The sequence below is a fragment of the Fistularia commersonii genome, chromosome 21 (genome assembly GCF_037954325.1).
Source record: "Fistularia commersonii isolate RoL2024-O1a breed Wild chromosome 21, RoL_Fcom_v1.0, whole genome shotgun sequence".
NCBI classification, from domain to species: Eukaryota; Metazoa; Chordata; class Actinopteri; order Syngnathiformes; family Fistulariidae; genus Fistularia; species Fistularia commersonii.
The window spans coordinates 164898-180892 of NC_141304.1; the positions used below are offsets into that span (position 1 = coordinate 164898).

Consider the following 15995-nt stretch of genomic DNA (forward strand, 5'->3'; position numbering starts at 1 on the left):
ATATTGATTGCGTGCTGCAGGAGATCCAGGTGCACCTGAGGAGCAGCGGCTCAGCTGAGGTTCTCTGGGTCTGCAGAGCAGCAGAACCACTGCCGTTGTCAGGATCGGAAGAACCTGACAACTTGAAACCGAATGAAGACGGTCGTGGACCGACGGGCCTCGGGTGACCTTTTCAATGAGCGCAGAGAAACCGAGCGCCATCATCGGTTTAGGTGAAACCGAGAGAAACGCCAATATTTTCAACTGGGGAGGATTTTGAACGTTTGACCGCTCACTTGGAAGAACTCACAATTTTTGACAACATTCGCTTGTCGCATCAGTGGAACACTTAAGATAACATTACCAACGCAGTAGTTACAAAGGTATCCATCTCACCGTGCGCACGAGTGGGCTGGATAAAGGTTTCAAGTTGTAAAGTGGTTGAGGGCAAGTCTGCAGTAGGTCAAGTGGCCCGTTGGACTCTCACCGGGTAGCCAGAGCACCAACTGCTGCAGCTGCAGAAGGCCAACTGCCGCCGACGCTTCCTTCTCTCCGCAGGACACGACTTTTTATTCGCGACCGCAGGTCTTCGGGTTCGACGTGACATTGACGTTCTCCTGACCGGCTCCGTCGGGTCGGAGTCGACCGAGCCGTCGCCGCGGCTGGCAGGTTCTGGGCGCTCGGACTCATAACAAATCCAAGTTGTCAACTGTTAACTGTCAAGAATGAAGTATACAGTCGGTTTGCAAAAGAGTATTACTTGGTAATGTGTTTTCTTTTTAATTATTTTATCCCGAAATCAGGATAGAGACAAAAAAAAAAAAACACATGTTAAATATAGCCAGGAAGCAAAATAAATGGCCACGATGCTTTCTATTACTTATAAACCTTATCGATGTAGCAAGCTTGGGAATGCAGACCAAGACCTTCTCGTGGCTCAAATGAGAATCAGATTCTCCAAAGAGAAATTCCCCCGAGACATGAAATGGAACAGCGGTTGGTAGAGGCGACGTCCTTCTCGTGCCACAACATGAAACTCCCCTCCACTGCGAGGGAGAAGAATCGAACAGGGAAAACAACAAAACAGGTAACTAACTCAAACAGAACACACACACACATTGGCTTGTGTATTTAACTGAATATTAGATGGTGCCCCGGGGGAAGCGGCGGCGGCGGTGGCCTTCTACAGCAGGAAGGAGCACAGATTATTCCAGTCTGTAGCCCTTCCCTGTAGTGAGGCTGTTTTCTCTTCATCCTCAAGTCAAGAAAGGATATTGGTCCTAAGCTTTTTAAAAAAAATATTGAATTCACTCATTGGGTGCTCCAAAGAAATTGAATTTGGTCATCAGTCTTCCTGTGTAAATTTGATTAAAAGCTCAAGAGTTGCAAGGACAGTAATGATTCTAAGGAAGCTATGGCTTCCAGTGTAAATATGATTTGTGCAATTTTATATACCGTCCCGTTGTTTCAATCTAATGCCTTCTCCATTAAAAAACACGGCGTCTATTCACCGGAAGATTGAGCAAAATATGACTCCTGTAATGCATCTGTTGTTCAGATGGATTCTGCACGGCTCTTTTCATCTGCTTGTAAAATAACAAGTCATGTCTGTATATATAATCGGCGAGCCCAATCCTAATTATTTCACAGACTCTTACGCATTTCTCCGGCCATAAAGCAGATATAAACGCTATTCCTTCTGCCTCGGCTGCACGACTCCTCCGCCGGCACGCTCGCTCCCAGTGGTTTCTGCGGACGGTCAGGTCTGTTTCTGTGGAATGGGGGAAGAGCAGATGCTGCGACAGGAAGTCGCTAACATGGTCCAGATGTGAGGACAAGAGACCACCTCAGACACAGCTGGAAATTGAGAATGGCTGAAGGCGGTCACGTTTAACACGCGCTGGATCCCCGTGTTGAGGAAAATCTATCAGTTATTTTCGTACAGCAAACCCAACACATGTTCCTGGTCCGATGGCCTCCGTTTCCTGTTATTTTATCACCGTGGCCGGCCAGCTTGAAAAAAATCTAAAAAGTAATTACTCCAACGTGTTATTTGTATTTTAAATATGAATATGTCTGCCCAGTGTTACAATGGGGTAAAATGTAAAAAGCGAAGCCACCCATGAGCTGTGATTAGTTTTATTCAAGTGCAAGCATTAAGTGTCCTCTGCAAACAAGCTTAAAGATGGATAAAACAGAAATGTACTATTCATGCAAAGACCACAGGAATGAAAGAGCTCGCAGGTAAAAATCTGTAAAATGCTGACCGTGGGTGGGAATCCAAATACAAGCAACAGGGTCCTTCCAAAGCCAACATATAGAAAACGTGTATTTGTTTTACTAGTTTAATGCAAACCGAGTTGGGTTGTTTTCTTCCTTTTTTTTTTTAAATCATAGATTTTGCGGTTTGGACTGCAGACCACCAGGAGGCAGCATCTCCCCCTGGGTGAAGCCAGGTACCTTTACATTTCCCTCCCTGGACCGGCCACTGACAGGGTTTGCTATTCCTCATCGTCCTCATCAATTAGGACCATCTTCCGCCTGCGCTTCACAGGAGCAGAGATGTCTTCCTTGTCCGAATCGTTATCGCCGTTTCTGTCCAGATCCATGGCAGCGGAGGAAGCGTCTCCGGCAAAGGCCCCTGTATCCAAGTCTAATCCTGAAAAACGGTCAGATTTGAACACCTTTGCTGCAGGGCAGATTATAAAACAGAGGAATCACAAAGTTCTGATCCGAGCCGCAGATGCAATACCTGGTTCCTCGTCATCGTCCAGCGCTCTGCTTCTTTTACCTTTCTTCATTTTGTGTCTGTCATGAACACAGATTTTGCAATCAGTACTACTAGCGAACATTTTTTCTGCCTGGTTCTTGCTCATCCGATGAGTTTGTTACCTTTCGGCTGTTGTCTCGACATCCTCGGCCGACGTTGAATTGGAAACGAGAGCTAAAAGCATTCATGGAGAAAAAAAATGGTGAACTTCAGCAGATTCACGTTCAAAAACCTTGAATCCTTTCCGGACTTCAGTTGCCACTTGGCCACCTAATTTGCTACTCAGTTGTTTGGTTTGATAATTGATTGTTAGGTTTGAATGATACCTTAAGAAAACAAAAGCCAAGATTTCAATGTGCTTTCAATTTTGTCAACATTTCTTTTAAGAGACGTCTCAGTTAGCGGTGACTATAACACTAGAAGACTGACTCAGCTCTGTGACTGCACTCAATGACTATATGACCCTGACTAACTCAACCCACCGCCACCCCCTGCCCATTGCACGGTTTGCACCTTTTAACTTGCACTACAAACTCCATAAGGAACTGCCCTGGGCCCTGCAATACACTGTCTGCACCTTCGTTGCTGCTGCTGACGATACCTGATCTCACCTGACCTGATTGTACTGTGTTGCACGCCAGTATTTCTCTTTAGTTTAGCCTGATCTGACTTGACATGACTGTGCTGTGCTGCACTGCACACCAGCATTTCTCTGTTTAGTTCAAGACTTTACTTATTTCTGGTGACAGTAGTAACTAGGCATAAACGGTATTTATTGCTCTTGATGCAATTGCTACACTTGTCACACTTTGGTGTAAAAACGCAAGACGTCTCACTACTATATGCTGTCTTATCTACATGTGTTCTGTATGTTGTTCTGTCTTGCATTTTAATGTCTGTCCTGTATCTGTCCATGCATGGGATGGTGAAAAACGTAATTTCAACTCCTTTGTATGTCCAGTGCATGTGAAAAGAATTGACAATAAAAAGCTGACGTGACTATCAATGCAAAAAGAATGACATAAAAATGGTATGCATATTTAAATTCTTATAATGCACACACACACATTTATTTTTATCTGCACATTAAAAAAAACAGACGGAATAGTCAGATTACAAACATGTACATTACAAAATGTACGTAAGAGACTAAAGTAACTGAATATTAGCATGTGTACCACCCTCCGCCGTCTGCACAATACTTGACTGTTTAGCAAAGATGTCGGTGAAAACGGCACGCATTGATGCTCCGAAGCTCACCTGGCTCTTTGGCAGTGGTGTGTTTCCTCTTGCGGGTGAGCTGCAGTGCCGTCAGAGCTCGGGCCCTTTGTTCACCTGAGACCTCTTTCACCTTCTCCTCATCCTCCTCTTCATCCTCCTCCTCCTCTTCATCCTCCTCCTCCTCCTGCTGCTGCTGGGGATCTCCTGTCAGCCCATCATGTCCGCTCTGGTCCTCCCCACGTTCAGATTCATCCTCTGTTGCACTCAGTGCTGCAGCTAAACTCCGGAGGTGAGATGGACTTATCTTTGCTGGGATTCTCCAAAAAGACTCCTGACAAACAATGACGAATAATCCCAAAATCAAATGCAGACACACGGTTGCAGTAGTACCAACACATCTGGCTGACTACCTCGTAATAAGCGTTGACGACAAAAAACACCTCACCTGTTCATTTGCAGGCGGTCGCAACCCCAGCTTGAGCAGCAGCCGCTGAAAAGTCCTGTTTTCCATGGCATCTTCGTTTGCCTCGGTCAAAGGGACGAGTGGCACCGGCTGGGACGACCCTGGTGGACAAACCGCATGGTGGCAGCGCACAAATATCAACCCAGCAATCACCGGCAATTATCAAGGACATTACCATCTTCTTCACGGTCATCTGCGGTTCTGTTCAGACAACGCTGTATCCAGGACAAGGGTCCAGACATGTCTGTTGTGGAAAAAGGGAGAAAAAAAACCATGAAAATGATGTATTTCAACATTTTTTTCCACATGAATAAAAAAATGCAGTAGCCACATGTGCAAAACCTACTTAAGGCAAAAGCACAGAAAAATTAAATATTGCACTAATTTAGACCTCCGCCTATCCATCCATCCACTGTCTACCACTCGTCCTACTCGGGCTCGCAGGAGATGCTGGAGCCAGGGTTCTCCATCACAGGGCCACATTTAGAGCCGGACAACCACTTGCTCTCTACTGTATCGTCTCTCATTCACACTTCTGGAAAATGTTCCCAATTTTTCCAATGAACCTGGAGGAAACCCAGGCAGACACGGGGAGAACATGCAAACTCCACCCAGACAGAAAGATCCACTGTCAGACTCGAACCAGGGTCCTTGGTGCTGTGAGGCTGACACCAAACACTGGCTACCCCCCCAAATATGATAATTATAAATGATTTATTGAGGCTTTTTAAATACTTGTAAGTCTCTGAATTCCAAATGAAACCTATAAGCCAGTATGAATTGTGTGCCCATCTTGCTCAGCTCTGTCATGAGCCGCCAGTCTCCTGGATGGTCCTGTATATGTGGCTCACAGAACCCCCTGCTGGCGAGAGCCAGACATGTAAATCATTTGTACGAGACCTTGAGAAAAAGAAAAATGCTCACGTAAAGCGGTTTACTTCAAAATTAGCCCGAAAAACAATGTGGGTATTGAGTGATAATCTCTCTCCCACTCTCTTTATGTAAGTAAGCACTACCTGACATCTTATTTAGAGTTAAAACTTAAAAAGTTCAATATCCGTCGATGATTAACGGAAATGATAAAGATAATTCAGAAGCCTCAGCCTGAATTTCTTTTGTCCTCACCTTCTTTATGGAGATTGCGCAGGAGACCACCTACATCTGCTCTCCTGTCCACGGAGGACGGCTGGCTTCGGCTCCTCCGCCGGCCTTTTTGGGACTCTTCCCACTGCAGTTCCTCCTCTTCACCCTCCTCAGAATCATCCTCTTCGTCATCTCTCGCCGTAGGCTCGTCCGGGAAGTCTTGTGTCAGCCCGGCCAAAAAATCCTCTTCGTTCTGTGGCAAAAAAAAAATAGATGACCCTCAGCCTTGCGGGGTTCTAATGGCAGAGGTTAACGTCAGGAAAGGTGACGCTTGTACCATTCCCCGGCCGGAGCTCTTTGCCTGAGCGGTCCGATTCCTCTTCTTGTAAAGCTCTCGCCTCTCCGACACCAGGCCCATGCTGAGCAGCTTGTCCACCACGCGTGCACGGGAGCGCCTGGCTGTTAGCTTCTTCAGGATGTTGCCCAGCACATCTGCGGGGTTGTTTTGAAACCCAAGTTTATCTCGAGCGGAATCCAAACCTTTCTTACTGTGGTTCCTGTGGTTCTTACTCTGACGTTCAATACGTACCGTCAGAGTCTCTGTACTCCTCGAAGAGCATCTGAAGCTCTTCTACCTGGTCTTCGGTCCAAAGAACAATCTGGGTGCCTTTCCTTCATTAGAGGAACAAAGCAGCTCCGTTGCATGACCACATATTGACTTCGAAGCAAAACTCAAGCAGTCACTGTACGTACTTCTGTTTCTTCAGTTTCTTAGCGTTGTCCACCAGACCCATGTGCACCAGCTGGGTCACAACCTGTCGCCGAGTGCGGCTGCTGTTGCTGAGCAGCGGCAGCAGAGTCTCAACGATGTCCGGCACTAGTAAAATTCATGGGCCAGTGAAAGGGGTTAGACTTTCACCGGAGAAAAGATGCATCAACAGTGAACAGACCAACAACAGACCTCCAGAGTCAAAGTGCTCCTCATACAGCCTGCGCAACTCCAGCTCCTCCTCTTCAGTCCACGAAGGCTTCAATTCATCCCTGAGATATTTAGTCGAAAGAAAATGACCCATGTTACCAAACCTCATCTCACGTATGAACTAACTTATACACTCAGTGCTAAACACATTGGCCCTTATTTATAGCCAGCGCAGATTCCCAGATCTGAGCCTCACAGCAGGGCCACATCAGAAAATACGGATAGCGATTGGGAATACGTCTGTGGAGGTTCTGAGTCATCCGGGCCGTGGCTGATTCTGATTCTTCTTCTCAGAGCAACTGGACTTGCTTCTCTTCCCTCAAAGACGTTTCAACTCTCATCCGAGAGAAGTCAGAAATGACTGACATTCTCAGACGTCTGTAACAATATTTGGCCTTGTAAAAATACGCTGTTTAAACCTATTCCTGGAGGTATAATCTTGTGTGTGATCCAAACATCGGCTCGGCTCACACTCATTCATAAATGCACGTCTTTCTCGAAATGCATCGTCTGCACAGTGTCTGACCAAGTCTGTAAGAACGGGGGTCAGTATGTTTTCATGTTAGTTTTCAGCTCAGTTCTACCAAACACTGATTTTCCCCTTTCATATTCAATTTAACGATTAATCCATGCAGCCATATGGGTCTAGAAGAGAGTAGAAAACACCAACCCGTCTTTGGTGTAGCCTTCAGTCATCTCACGTACAGCCCCTACATTTTTCCAGAAGAGCAATTCAACATACGCCTTGTTGTTTTGTGCTGCCAGTATAAAGAAACGGCTCAGCACGTACTTGGCAAAGATGACAAGCTCCTGCGAGGGCGACACAAAAGGAAACTTGAGCTTGAGTTGAAAGCGCGGCTGACTTGCTTCATAAAGGTAGTCCCTGAAGCTACTGCTGTACCTTGTAAGCGGCTGCGGCGGCGTCGCCAAGGATCTTGTCAAAGATGTGAAAGAATGAAAGCTGAAAAAGCACCGCATCCATTTTTAGGTCGACCGCCACACGGTGCAGCATCCGTGCGATGCAGTGGTTGGTGTGAGGCGTGTTTTTGGAGTAGCTTTTGAGCAAGTGGAGGTACGGACGTAGGATAGTGGGGTTTGCAAACCTGCACAAGGTAAGACAACACGTTCCAAATTCCCAAAGTGTAATAGCAATTCAAGTTAAATTGACAGTGGCTGACTTTGAAATCGTTTCGGAAATGACGAGTATCGGTTCGCTCACTTCTTGACAAAGTCGAGGAAGGTGAATTCCGTTTCTGAGACCTGGACAGCCTCCAGCTCTTCTTCTTCTTCCAAGACTGCACCATAATCTTCTTCCTCTGGCCCCGGCTCAGCGGGAGGAGACCCTGCCAAAAATACGATCTGGATGACATCGCAGGCCCTCTGGCTTGAACCCTTGTAAAGACAGGTGTCTGAGCATTACTCGGCAGGTTGGCAAACAAGATCTGCTTGAGGAGCTCCAGTTCCTCTTCCGGTTCCACGTCAACTGAGCCAAAAACATCTCCCTCCGGCCAAACGTCCCTGGATACAACCCGGGCAAAGATTGAATCCTTTCAGTACAGGACTTGTGTTACTGCTGTGAGGAGGGTGGCCCGTCTCACCCACCTGGCAGCTCTCAGAAGCGCCAGGGCCTCTGGTCCCAGGCGGGCTAGCAGGGCGGCCTGCACTCGCACCATGGCCTCGGTGCGCTGCTCCTCCAGCGGAGTTTCCGACGTGGCGTCAAATGGCACGATGCTTTTGGTTAGCGACTCCGACAGCTGCGGACAGATAGGTGGACGTTCAGGATCCCTTTTGTGCGGCTACATCGATTTGATCAAAACACAGCAGAATCTCTGACATTGGAGGTCACTCTGATTTGTGTCGCCCTCCAAGGTAAGCAAACGTCTCGTTTCTGGTCATATTTACTTCGGTCAGCATCATGTGACCAATCGTGCGATCACCCCTATAGTATGTAATATTAAAGCATGCAGCGGAGATGATATTGATTGGACAAAAAAAACAACCAAAAACGCTCAATTTATATGGATGACTCAGAGAGAAAAGTCTGCTGGATGGAAGACGTAAACACAATACAGTGTTACAAAATTATTTCAACAATGTCTTTACACAACAATTCCTAAAAAGAGTGTGTGTCAAATGTAGAATATTACTTTTTCTTTTTTTTAAATGGCCAACTGGATATCTTGACTTTTCAGACCAAGTAATGATACGAGATCCGGTATAACAGGATGTTGTGCAATGAACACGCTAGCATTAGAAGAGAACAATCACTGCCTTGTTGTCCTGACCTGAAACGCCACGGCCTTTAGCTCCTCCTCCACGATCCTCCAGGTTTCTTCCAGCACTTCCGGGCTCATGTCTACTGCCGCCTGACTTTTATCACTTCTAGGCTTTTTGCGCTTCATCCGTTTCCTCTGCGGATGTGAGGAGTTACATTTCATCCAGACATGAAAAAATTAAAGGTACACGCCTGACAAATTCAGGACAAAACCCACCTGTACGATCAGGTTCTTCCGGCCTTTGCAGTAGCGTTCCAACATGCGCAGAAACAGGTGAGTCGTTTCCACCAGGTCCTTCAGGTAGGAGTGAGGCTGTTTGGTTTCATCGTACTTCCTCAGTAAGGTCAGGAAAATCTCTCTGTACTCCATCAGGTAGAAGATGTTACCTAGAGAGCAAAGGTCCAAGTGAGATTGTCGCAGAAGATGACGAGATGAGATTTGATGAGATTGGGAGAAGTCTGTAAATAGAAAAGCAAACTAGCTAGTGGCCTCTCACTCTTGATAACATTGGAGCTGTGACGGATACTTTCGTCCTGAGAGCGGTCCATCTCGTTCACCGTCAGCAGAAGCTCCTGATAGGCTTTCAGTGCCAGGTGCATCCTAGGAAGAGGAGCAATGAGGAGGAGGAAAAATGAAAACCCATTTACATTCCTCCCTTCATCCTCCCTCTTTGCTCAGCTGCCTACCTGCGGGACCAGGATGTGGCTTCTTTGCGGTCGGTGAGGATCATCTCGTAGTAGTTGGTGATGTTGCGGTCGATGAAATGAAAAGCCCGGACGGACATGGTCTCGGACACTAAATCGGCACGGAAACCGTTGCCCCGGTTGAAGGCCATGAAGAAGCTGAGAGCCCAGAGGTAGTAGGTCTCGTCGTGCTGCTGAGTCTGCTCACGAATCAGACTTTCCTGCAGAGGCCAGAAGAACTATCGTGAGCTTAATCACTTTCAGTGCACGACATACACACACTCCACTCAGGTTTACCCAACGGCAGCGTTACTCTTGCTATTGCTATTAGCGCGTGCATATTTGTACTTGTTGAGACTTTAAACACTTTATATTTTATTGTATTTCTAGTTCTCCCTCCTTTCTACTATCATCTATTCTTGTTATGTTTTGCTTGAAACACTGGCACAACAATTTCCTTCGGGATAAATAAAGTTGTTCTTATCTTATCTTATGTTTTGTATTGAAAACCACTACGACTTAAACTGTAAATAACCACATCACACAAACGATAGATTTCTTTGGACAAATTAGGGAGCACGGGCATGATGACATGCAACCATTCCTACTCCGCCTCATTATACCAGAAAAGCAAGGCCACTAGGATCTGGAGGTAACGACAGTCCTGTCAAGGTTTCAGTCAAGAGGCGGCATTCTGTGCTGTCGGTTCCACGGTGCTGTGCTGACCTTCACCAGGTACATGAGGTGATTGTAGCAGTTCTCCAAGAAGTCCACACAGAACTCCCGCAGGAAGAGTCGAACGTTCAAGGCCGAGCGGCGTTTGTCTTTGCATTCCTGGGCCTGCCGATTACGCCGGGGAACACGTCTCACTGCCTTGCCTGTGTCGTGACTGTAGGATTTGAACTGGAGGCACAAGGACTCATGGATAAATACATTCTTCCCCAACTTTCAGTCGTGGCAGAGTTGCAGATAAGCTATGGAGATAGTAAAAACTCACCTGATTTACATTTCTGTGATAAATAACATCATTGTCGCCGATCGACTTCAGGCCCTGGACGACAAAAGAGCCTCCGAAACGGGAGTGTCTGAAAGAAAAACAATGACGGACAAAATATAATTGACTAAGAACACAAGCATTCCCATTTCTCAGCAGAAAATGTGCAATCAGTCCTCACAACATGTGAGCTGTATTTCCACTGACTTGACATCACAGAATTACCAAAAACTATTACAGTGCCAGCTACTCTTCCAACTGTGATAAAATTATCTTTACGCTTGTTACTAAAGAAATGACTTGGTCAATGTTGAGTTTTTCTGAGTTGTTTCACAGTTGATTTTTTCTCTGTCTGTGCATCTCGGTATCAAACCCAGGCTTTGGAAACTCCCGGATTATGAAAAGAGCCCAAAACGAGATCAATAAGTCCGTCGATTTCATTCGGTTGTTAATTTAAGGCAACGGAGGGAAGTCACTCGAGACCTCCCGCTGTCTGGAATCACCTGGTTCCTCTTTGGAAAGTGCGAGATCGTCTCTCCGCCTGCTCCTTCTGCCTCAGCCCCTCCAGCTCCTGGCAGTCCCTCTGCTTCTCCTCAGCCGAGCGAGCGTGGCCAGCACTCACCAAAGCCTCCGGAGTCTGCGTTACAAGAAAAGTAATCGCTCGAACACCGAGCGGCTGTCTCTCATCGGCTGAGGTGAACCCGAAGAAAGGCACTGACCTGGTCCCGGAACATGAGGGAGATGATTTCCAAGATGTGCATGCTCCATTGCTGCTCGCTCTGAGCTGAGGCCAAAAACTTCACCAGGTCATCCAAGCCGCTCATGTGGATGGCCCAGAGGAGCCGGTCATGGACGCTGGCGTCATCGTCCACCTTCTATGGAAGCCACATTCAAAGATTCAAAGCGTTTACGCTCACGTTTACAGTGTAGAAGCGAGTTTCCCTGTACAGTGACATTCCTACTTTGCTGCCACTGTGCATTGGGATACGTGCCGGTAGAAGAGTGTAAACATGGCTAGAAATATGATTCTACAGATGAATGTGAGCAGTGAGTAGAATACAGTGCAAGAGGATGTTTGAGCGCAGCTTGGTGTGCAACTCACAAAAAGCAGGTGCAAGGATGAGTGTCACTTGGGTGCAAAGTAAGTGGAAGTGAACTTTACATGTGCAGTAAAGGGAGATGAGGGAGTTAAACTTAGCACTAGTTAAACTCCCGCAGCCACTTTAAAAGCACGTTGCCTCGCGTGTTAAGCACCTTCTCTTCACACGGGTCTGCAGGTACATGAAGCACATTCCTGACCAGCAGCAGAATCCTCTCAATCAGTAGGTTGTCCTCCTCCTGCCTCTGCTCCCATTCCTGGAGTTGGAAAGTGTGACACAACAGAGGGAGGAAGGAAATCGCACAAATTAAACAAACCGAATGGACAGAAAACTTTTCCTATTCTTCATACGGGTGATTACGAAGTCAAGCGGTTTACCAGGCAGACTCTTACCAGTTGTAAAAGGTTGTACAATGTCTCGCTTAAAATGCAAAATACTCTTTCGCTGGCAAACGCCTGGGGAAATTTGAAAAAGCAGAGGATATTAATTACCAAGCGACCCACTTGCACGTCACAGTATTCCCGTGCACAATGTCACACCTCTTTATAGGCTTGTAAATGAGACGTCACTTCTAAAAAGTGCTGTCGAAACACTGGGTCGTCGGGAACTTTTCCAAAGCAAAGCATCGCAGGCTGAGTGAGATTAACCATGAGTCTGGAAAAAAAAAAAGAGACAGGTCACACGAGCAACGGGTTTCTCCTGAAAACAAAAAAGAAATCAGTAAATCTGATCAACCTTCTTTCTCACACCTGTTGGTAGCCTATATCTGAGAATACTGTATAAAACCTTTACGCTCCAGCAAAAGGACAGCGTTAGGCATCAAATAAATGAACGCAGTCGCTCTTCTGGCCTAAAAATATAATCATTTCGTGGTCAACTCCTAGTTAATGTTTTGAAACGCCGACATGTCTTTTTGCAGAACTGTTGAAATAAACAGATTGTTGTTGTTGCACAGACTAATGGCTGTGTATGCATCATGCAGGCGGGATTGGAGTCTGCCTGAAACCAGCCAGCAGCAAGGCCCTGGTTTATATCAAACTAAATGGGAGAAGATACTGAGGAAAAGCCGCAAGAGAATGTAAGCAACAACCCCTGATTCTAAAGACCACTATGGCTCATGTGTCCAAAGTCTTCTTTGGGGAGAAACGTGTGATGTTTACCGGATGCAGGCATCAAACAAGGGCTTGTCCTCTCGGTGCTGAGTGATAATGGGCAGGAGGTCGTGCTGCACGATCTGGCCTGCTCCCAGCTGCTGACGGACGTCCCGGGCGTCATCTTCATGGCGCAAGTACCTGATTAGGTCTTTCACACTCTCTGCCACACAGCAGCAGTCAACAATCAATCAGACAGTTGGATCAACAGTAAACAATCAGACATAAAGTAGACTCCTTCCCACCCCTGCCCCTAAAAGGAGCCCCTTCCTGCAGAGGGAAGTACGACTCACCTAAGCAGTCTGCTTCTTTGTGATACGTGTCTCCTTCCAGGTACCCAAGAGCACTGCACGTTGCCAAGAGCTCACAATTCATTTCAGTCGATCTGATCGAAACACAAGAGGAGAGGAATGATGAGGCGCCCGAGATACTCTCGAAGCTTCTGGACAAGGAACTGTCAGCTCTCAGAAGTGAAGGTTGACTAAGCTAAGCTAAGCAGCTAAAGCAGCTGAGGCGCTGCCTCGCCTCTCGACGGACCAACAACGTGTCGAAAGGAGATATTTGGTTTTCCCTTCAACGGCTTTCATAGAGTTTGTCGTAACTCAGCCGGAGAAACGGGGTGTCACTGCTCCAACATGGCAGCGTTGTCGTGGCAACCGGACTGGAATTGAAGACATTTGCCCTTCATTCGGGAGGCTTTTTCGGTTCTAACGGCCTCGTCCAGTTGCCACGACAAGATGTTGACAAAAATTCCCCACGACAAGATGTTGACAAAAATTCCCCACGACCTGGAGGACTGAGAAGCTTCATTTCCAATGCTAAGCTAGGAGGTCCGCTATCACTTCGCACGGTTCCCTTCGCTCACCTGCTGTCAGCTCACACCGGGTGCTCGTGGAAACGAGTCGGTTTTTCGTGCTGGCGTCAGAAAGTTGAAGCGACGTGTAAAAATCCCAACTTTCTGAGCGGCTTCTGCAAGCTCTTGTGTCCCAGCAGCGTCAAACAAGTCTGGCGCCAACACAGTGCGCATGCGCCGTGGGACCGGACGTAGAATGTCACACGGACTGATTCTGCCCCGCGTTTGGACTGTCAGGCAGCAGGAGCGTCAACCCCTTTAGATGACTTACTCATTCACTTTATCCAGATAAATAACTTAACTTTACAAGTTTACATCTTGCTGACACAGAGTCAGCTGCGATGCACTCTGCATCACAAGAGAGAGAAGGAGGAGGGCCACCTTACACAGCACAGTGGCGAAAACCTCCGGGCGGCTCTGGGGAAGGAGGCTCGGACACAAGCCGAGGCCCGATCGACCCCGATCCGATTTTCGAAAGACACGAAACGTCCAATGAACTTCGGTGAATCGCTGATGAGGTGCCCTGGCTGTGCATCAGAAGATCTTTCCCTCCAACTATGTCTATCTGATTATACGATATTGTCACGATGTGCTGGGGCGGACTCGAGCAGGGAACCACACTTCGGGACAGAGATGGGTGGAAAGCGCTTTTATTCGGTTGAAGTTGCAGACTGGCCGGGACGGGTTGCAGACTGGCCGGGACGGGTTGCAGACTGGCCGGGACGGGTTGCAGACTGGCCGAGTTGCAGACGGGACGGCAGAGGCTGGGCCTCAACCGTACGGATTGCAGACGGGGCGGGCCCCAGGCAGGGTGGCAGACTGAACAGTACGGGATGCAGACAGGACGAGTTGCAGACAGAACGGCAGAGGCTGGGCCTCAACAGTACGGGTTGCGGAAGGGAACAGAGGTCACGCCGGCCGTCTGGGCCCGGCCGTGACTCGGGAAGGGAACAGAGGTCCTACCTGGGGTCCGGTCATAGCAGGGGTGAGGTCCGGGTTGCAGACTGGACGGGACGGGACGCAGACGCAGACGGGACGGGTTGCAGACGGGACGGCAGAGGCTGGGCCTCAACCGTACGGATTGCAGACGGGGCGGGCCCCAGGCAGGGTGGCAGACTGAACAGTACGGGATGCAGACAGGACGAGTTGCAGACAGAACGGCAGAGGCTGGGCCTCAACAGTACGGGTTGCGGAAGGGAACAGAGGTCACGCCGGCCGTCTGGGCCCGGCCGTGACTCGGGAAGGGAACAGAGGTCCTACCTGGGGTCCGGTCATAGCAGGGGTGAGGTCCGGGTTGCAGACTGGACGGGACGGGACGCAGACGCAGACGGGACGGGTTGCAGACGGGACGGCAGAGGCTGGGCCTCAACCGTACGGATTGCAGACGGGGCGGGCCCCAGGCAGGGTGGCAGACTGAACAGTACGGGATGCAGACAGGACGAGTTGCAGACAGAACGGCAGAGGCTGGGCCTCAACAGTACGGGTTGCGGGAGGGAACAGAGGTCACGCCGGCCAACTGGGCCCAGCCGTGACTCGGGAAGGGAAAGGAGGTCCTACCTGGGGTCCGGTCATAGCAGGGGTGAGGTCCGGGTCGTGGCAGGGTCCCACAGTAATCCATGAAGACCACAATCCCCCGGCGCCAGGCAGAGAGTGCCGCTGCCCTTTATAGGGATCTCGATTAGCGGCATCTGCTGCAGATTACAACGGGGATCAGCTGTGAACCCTGACAGTACCCCCCCCCCTCAATGGGCGCCTCCTGGCGCCCCACGGAGCTGGCTTGGGTGGGTGTGGTTCCCCGAGTCCATGATGGCCGGGGGATTCTGTCACGATGTGCTCGGGCGGACTCGAGCAGGGAACCACACTTTGGGACAGAGATGGGTGGAAAGCGCTTTTATTCGGTTGAAGTTGCAGACGGGACTGGACGGGTTGCAGACTGGCCGAGATGCAGACAGAACGGCAGAAGCTGGGCCTGGACGGGTTGCAGACGGGACTGGACGGGTTGCAGACGGGACGGGTTGCAGACGAGACGGGTTGCAGACGAGACGGGTTGCAGACGAGACGAGACGGGTTGCAGACGGGACGAGACGGGTTGCAGACGGGACGAGACGGGTTGCAGACGGGACGAGACGGGTTGCAGACGGGACGAGACGGGTTGCAGACGGGACGAGACGGGTTGCAGACGGGACGAGACGGGTTGCAGACGGGACGGGTTGCAGACGAGACGGGACGGGTTGCAGACGAGACGGGACGGGTTGCAGACGAGACGGGACGGGTTGCAGACGAGACGGGACGGGTTGCAGACGAGACGGGACGGGTTGCAGACGAGACGGGTTGCAGACGGGACGGGTTGCAGACGGGACGGGTTGCAGACGGGACGGGACGAGTTGCAGACGGGACGGGACGAGTTGCAGACGGGACGGGACGAGTTGCAGACGGGACGGGA

General features: G+C 49.1%; 1 protein-coding gene across 1 annotated transcript; it reads right to left on the bottom strand.

The window, feature by feature from the left end:
- Positions 1-2102: 2102 nt before the first annotated feature.
- Positions 2103-13692, bottom strand: timeless (timeless circadian clock). Its single transcript, XM_086168238.1, has 30 exons — positions 13565-13692; positions 12993-13084; positions 12709-12862; positions 12088-12202; positions 11941-12003; positions 11703-11804; positions 11168-11323; positions 10952-11085; positions 10452-10539; positions 10181-10357; positions 9458-9675; positions 9268-9371; positions 8988-9157; positions 8781-8906; positions 8098-8249; positions 7916-8013; positions 7715-7838; positions 7397-7598; positions 7166-7305; positions 6478-6557; positions 6270-6393; positions 6106-6188; positions 5854-6008; positions 5559-5769; positions 4609-4677; positions 4416-4534; positions 4010-4301; positions 2872-2923; positions 2732-2787; positions 2103-2638 (listed from the first exon to the last, which is right to left on the bottom strand). The coding sequence occupies exons 2-30, from the start codon at positions 13072-13074 to the stop codon at positions 2481-2483; spliced, it is 3804 nt and encodes a 1267-aa protein (XP_086024364.1). The 5' UTR covers positions 13075-13084; positions 13565-13692; the 3' UTR covers positions 2103-2480.
- Between the last annotated feature and the right edge of the window lie 2303 nt (positions 13693-15995).

Bases quoted from the DNA above. Each gene is read 5' to 3' on its own strand.
- timeless (XM_086168238.1), bottom strand. From the start codon at position 13,074: ATGAATTGTGAGCTCTTGGCAACGTGCAGTGCTCTTGGGTACCTGGAA. The intron at 10,358-10,451 runs GTGAGTTTTTAC...TTGTGCCTCCAG, and splicing joins ATCACAGAAATGTAAATCAG to TTCAAATCCTACAGTCACGA. The intron at 9,372-9,457 runs GTAGGCAGCTGA...TCCTCTTCCTAG, and splicing joins GCCACATCCTGGTCCCGCAG to GATGCACCTGGCACTGAAAG.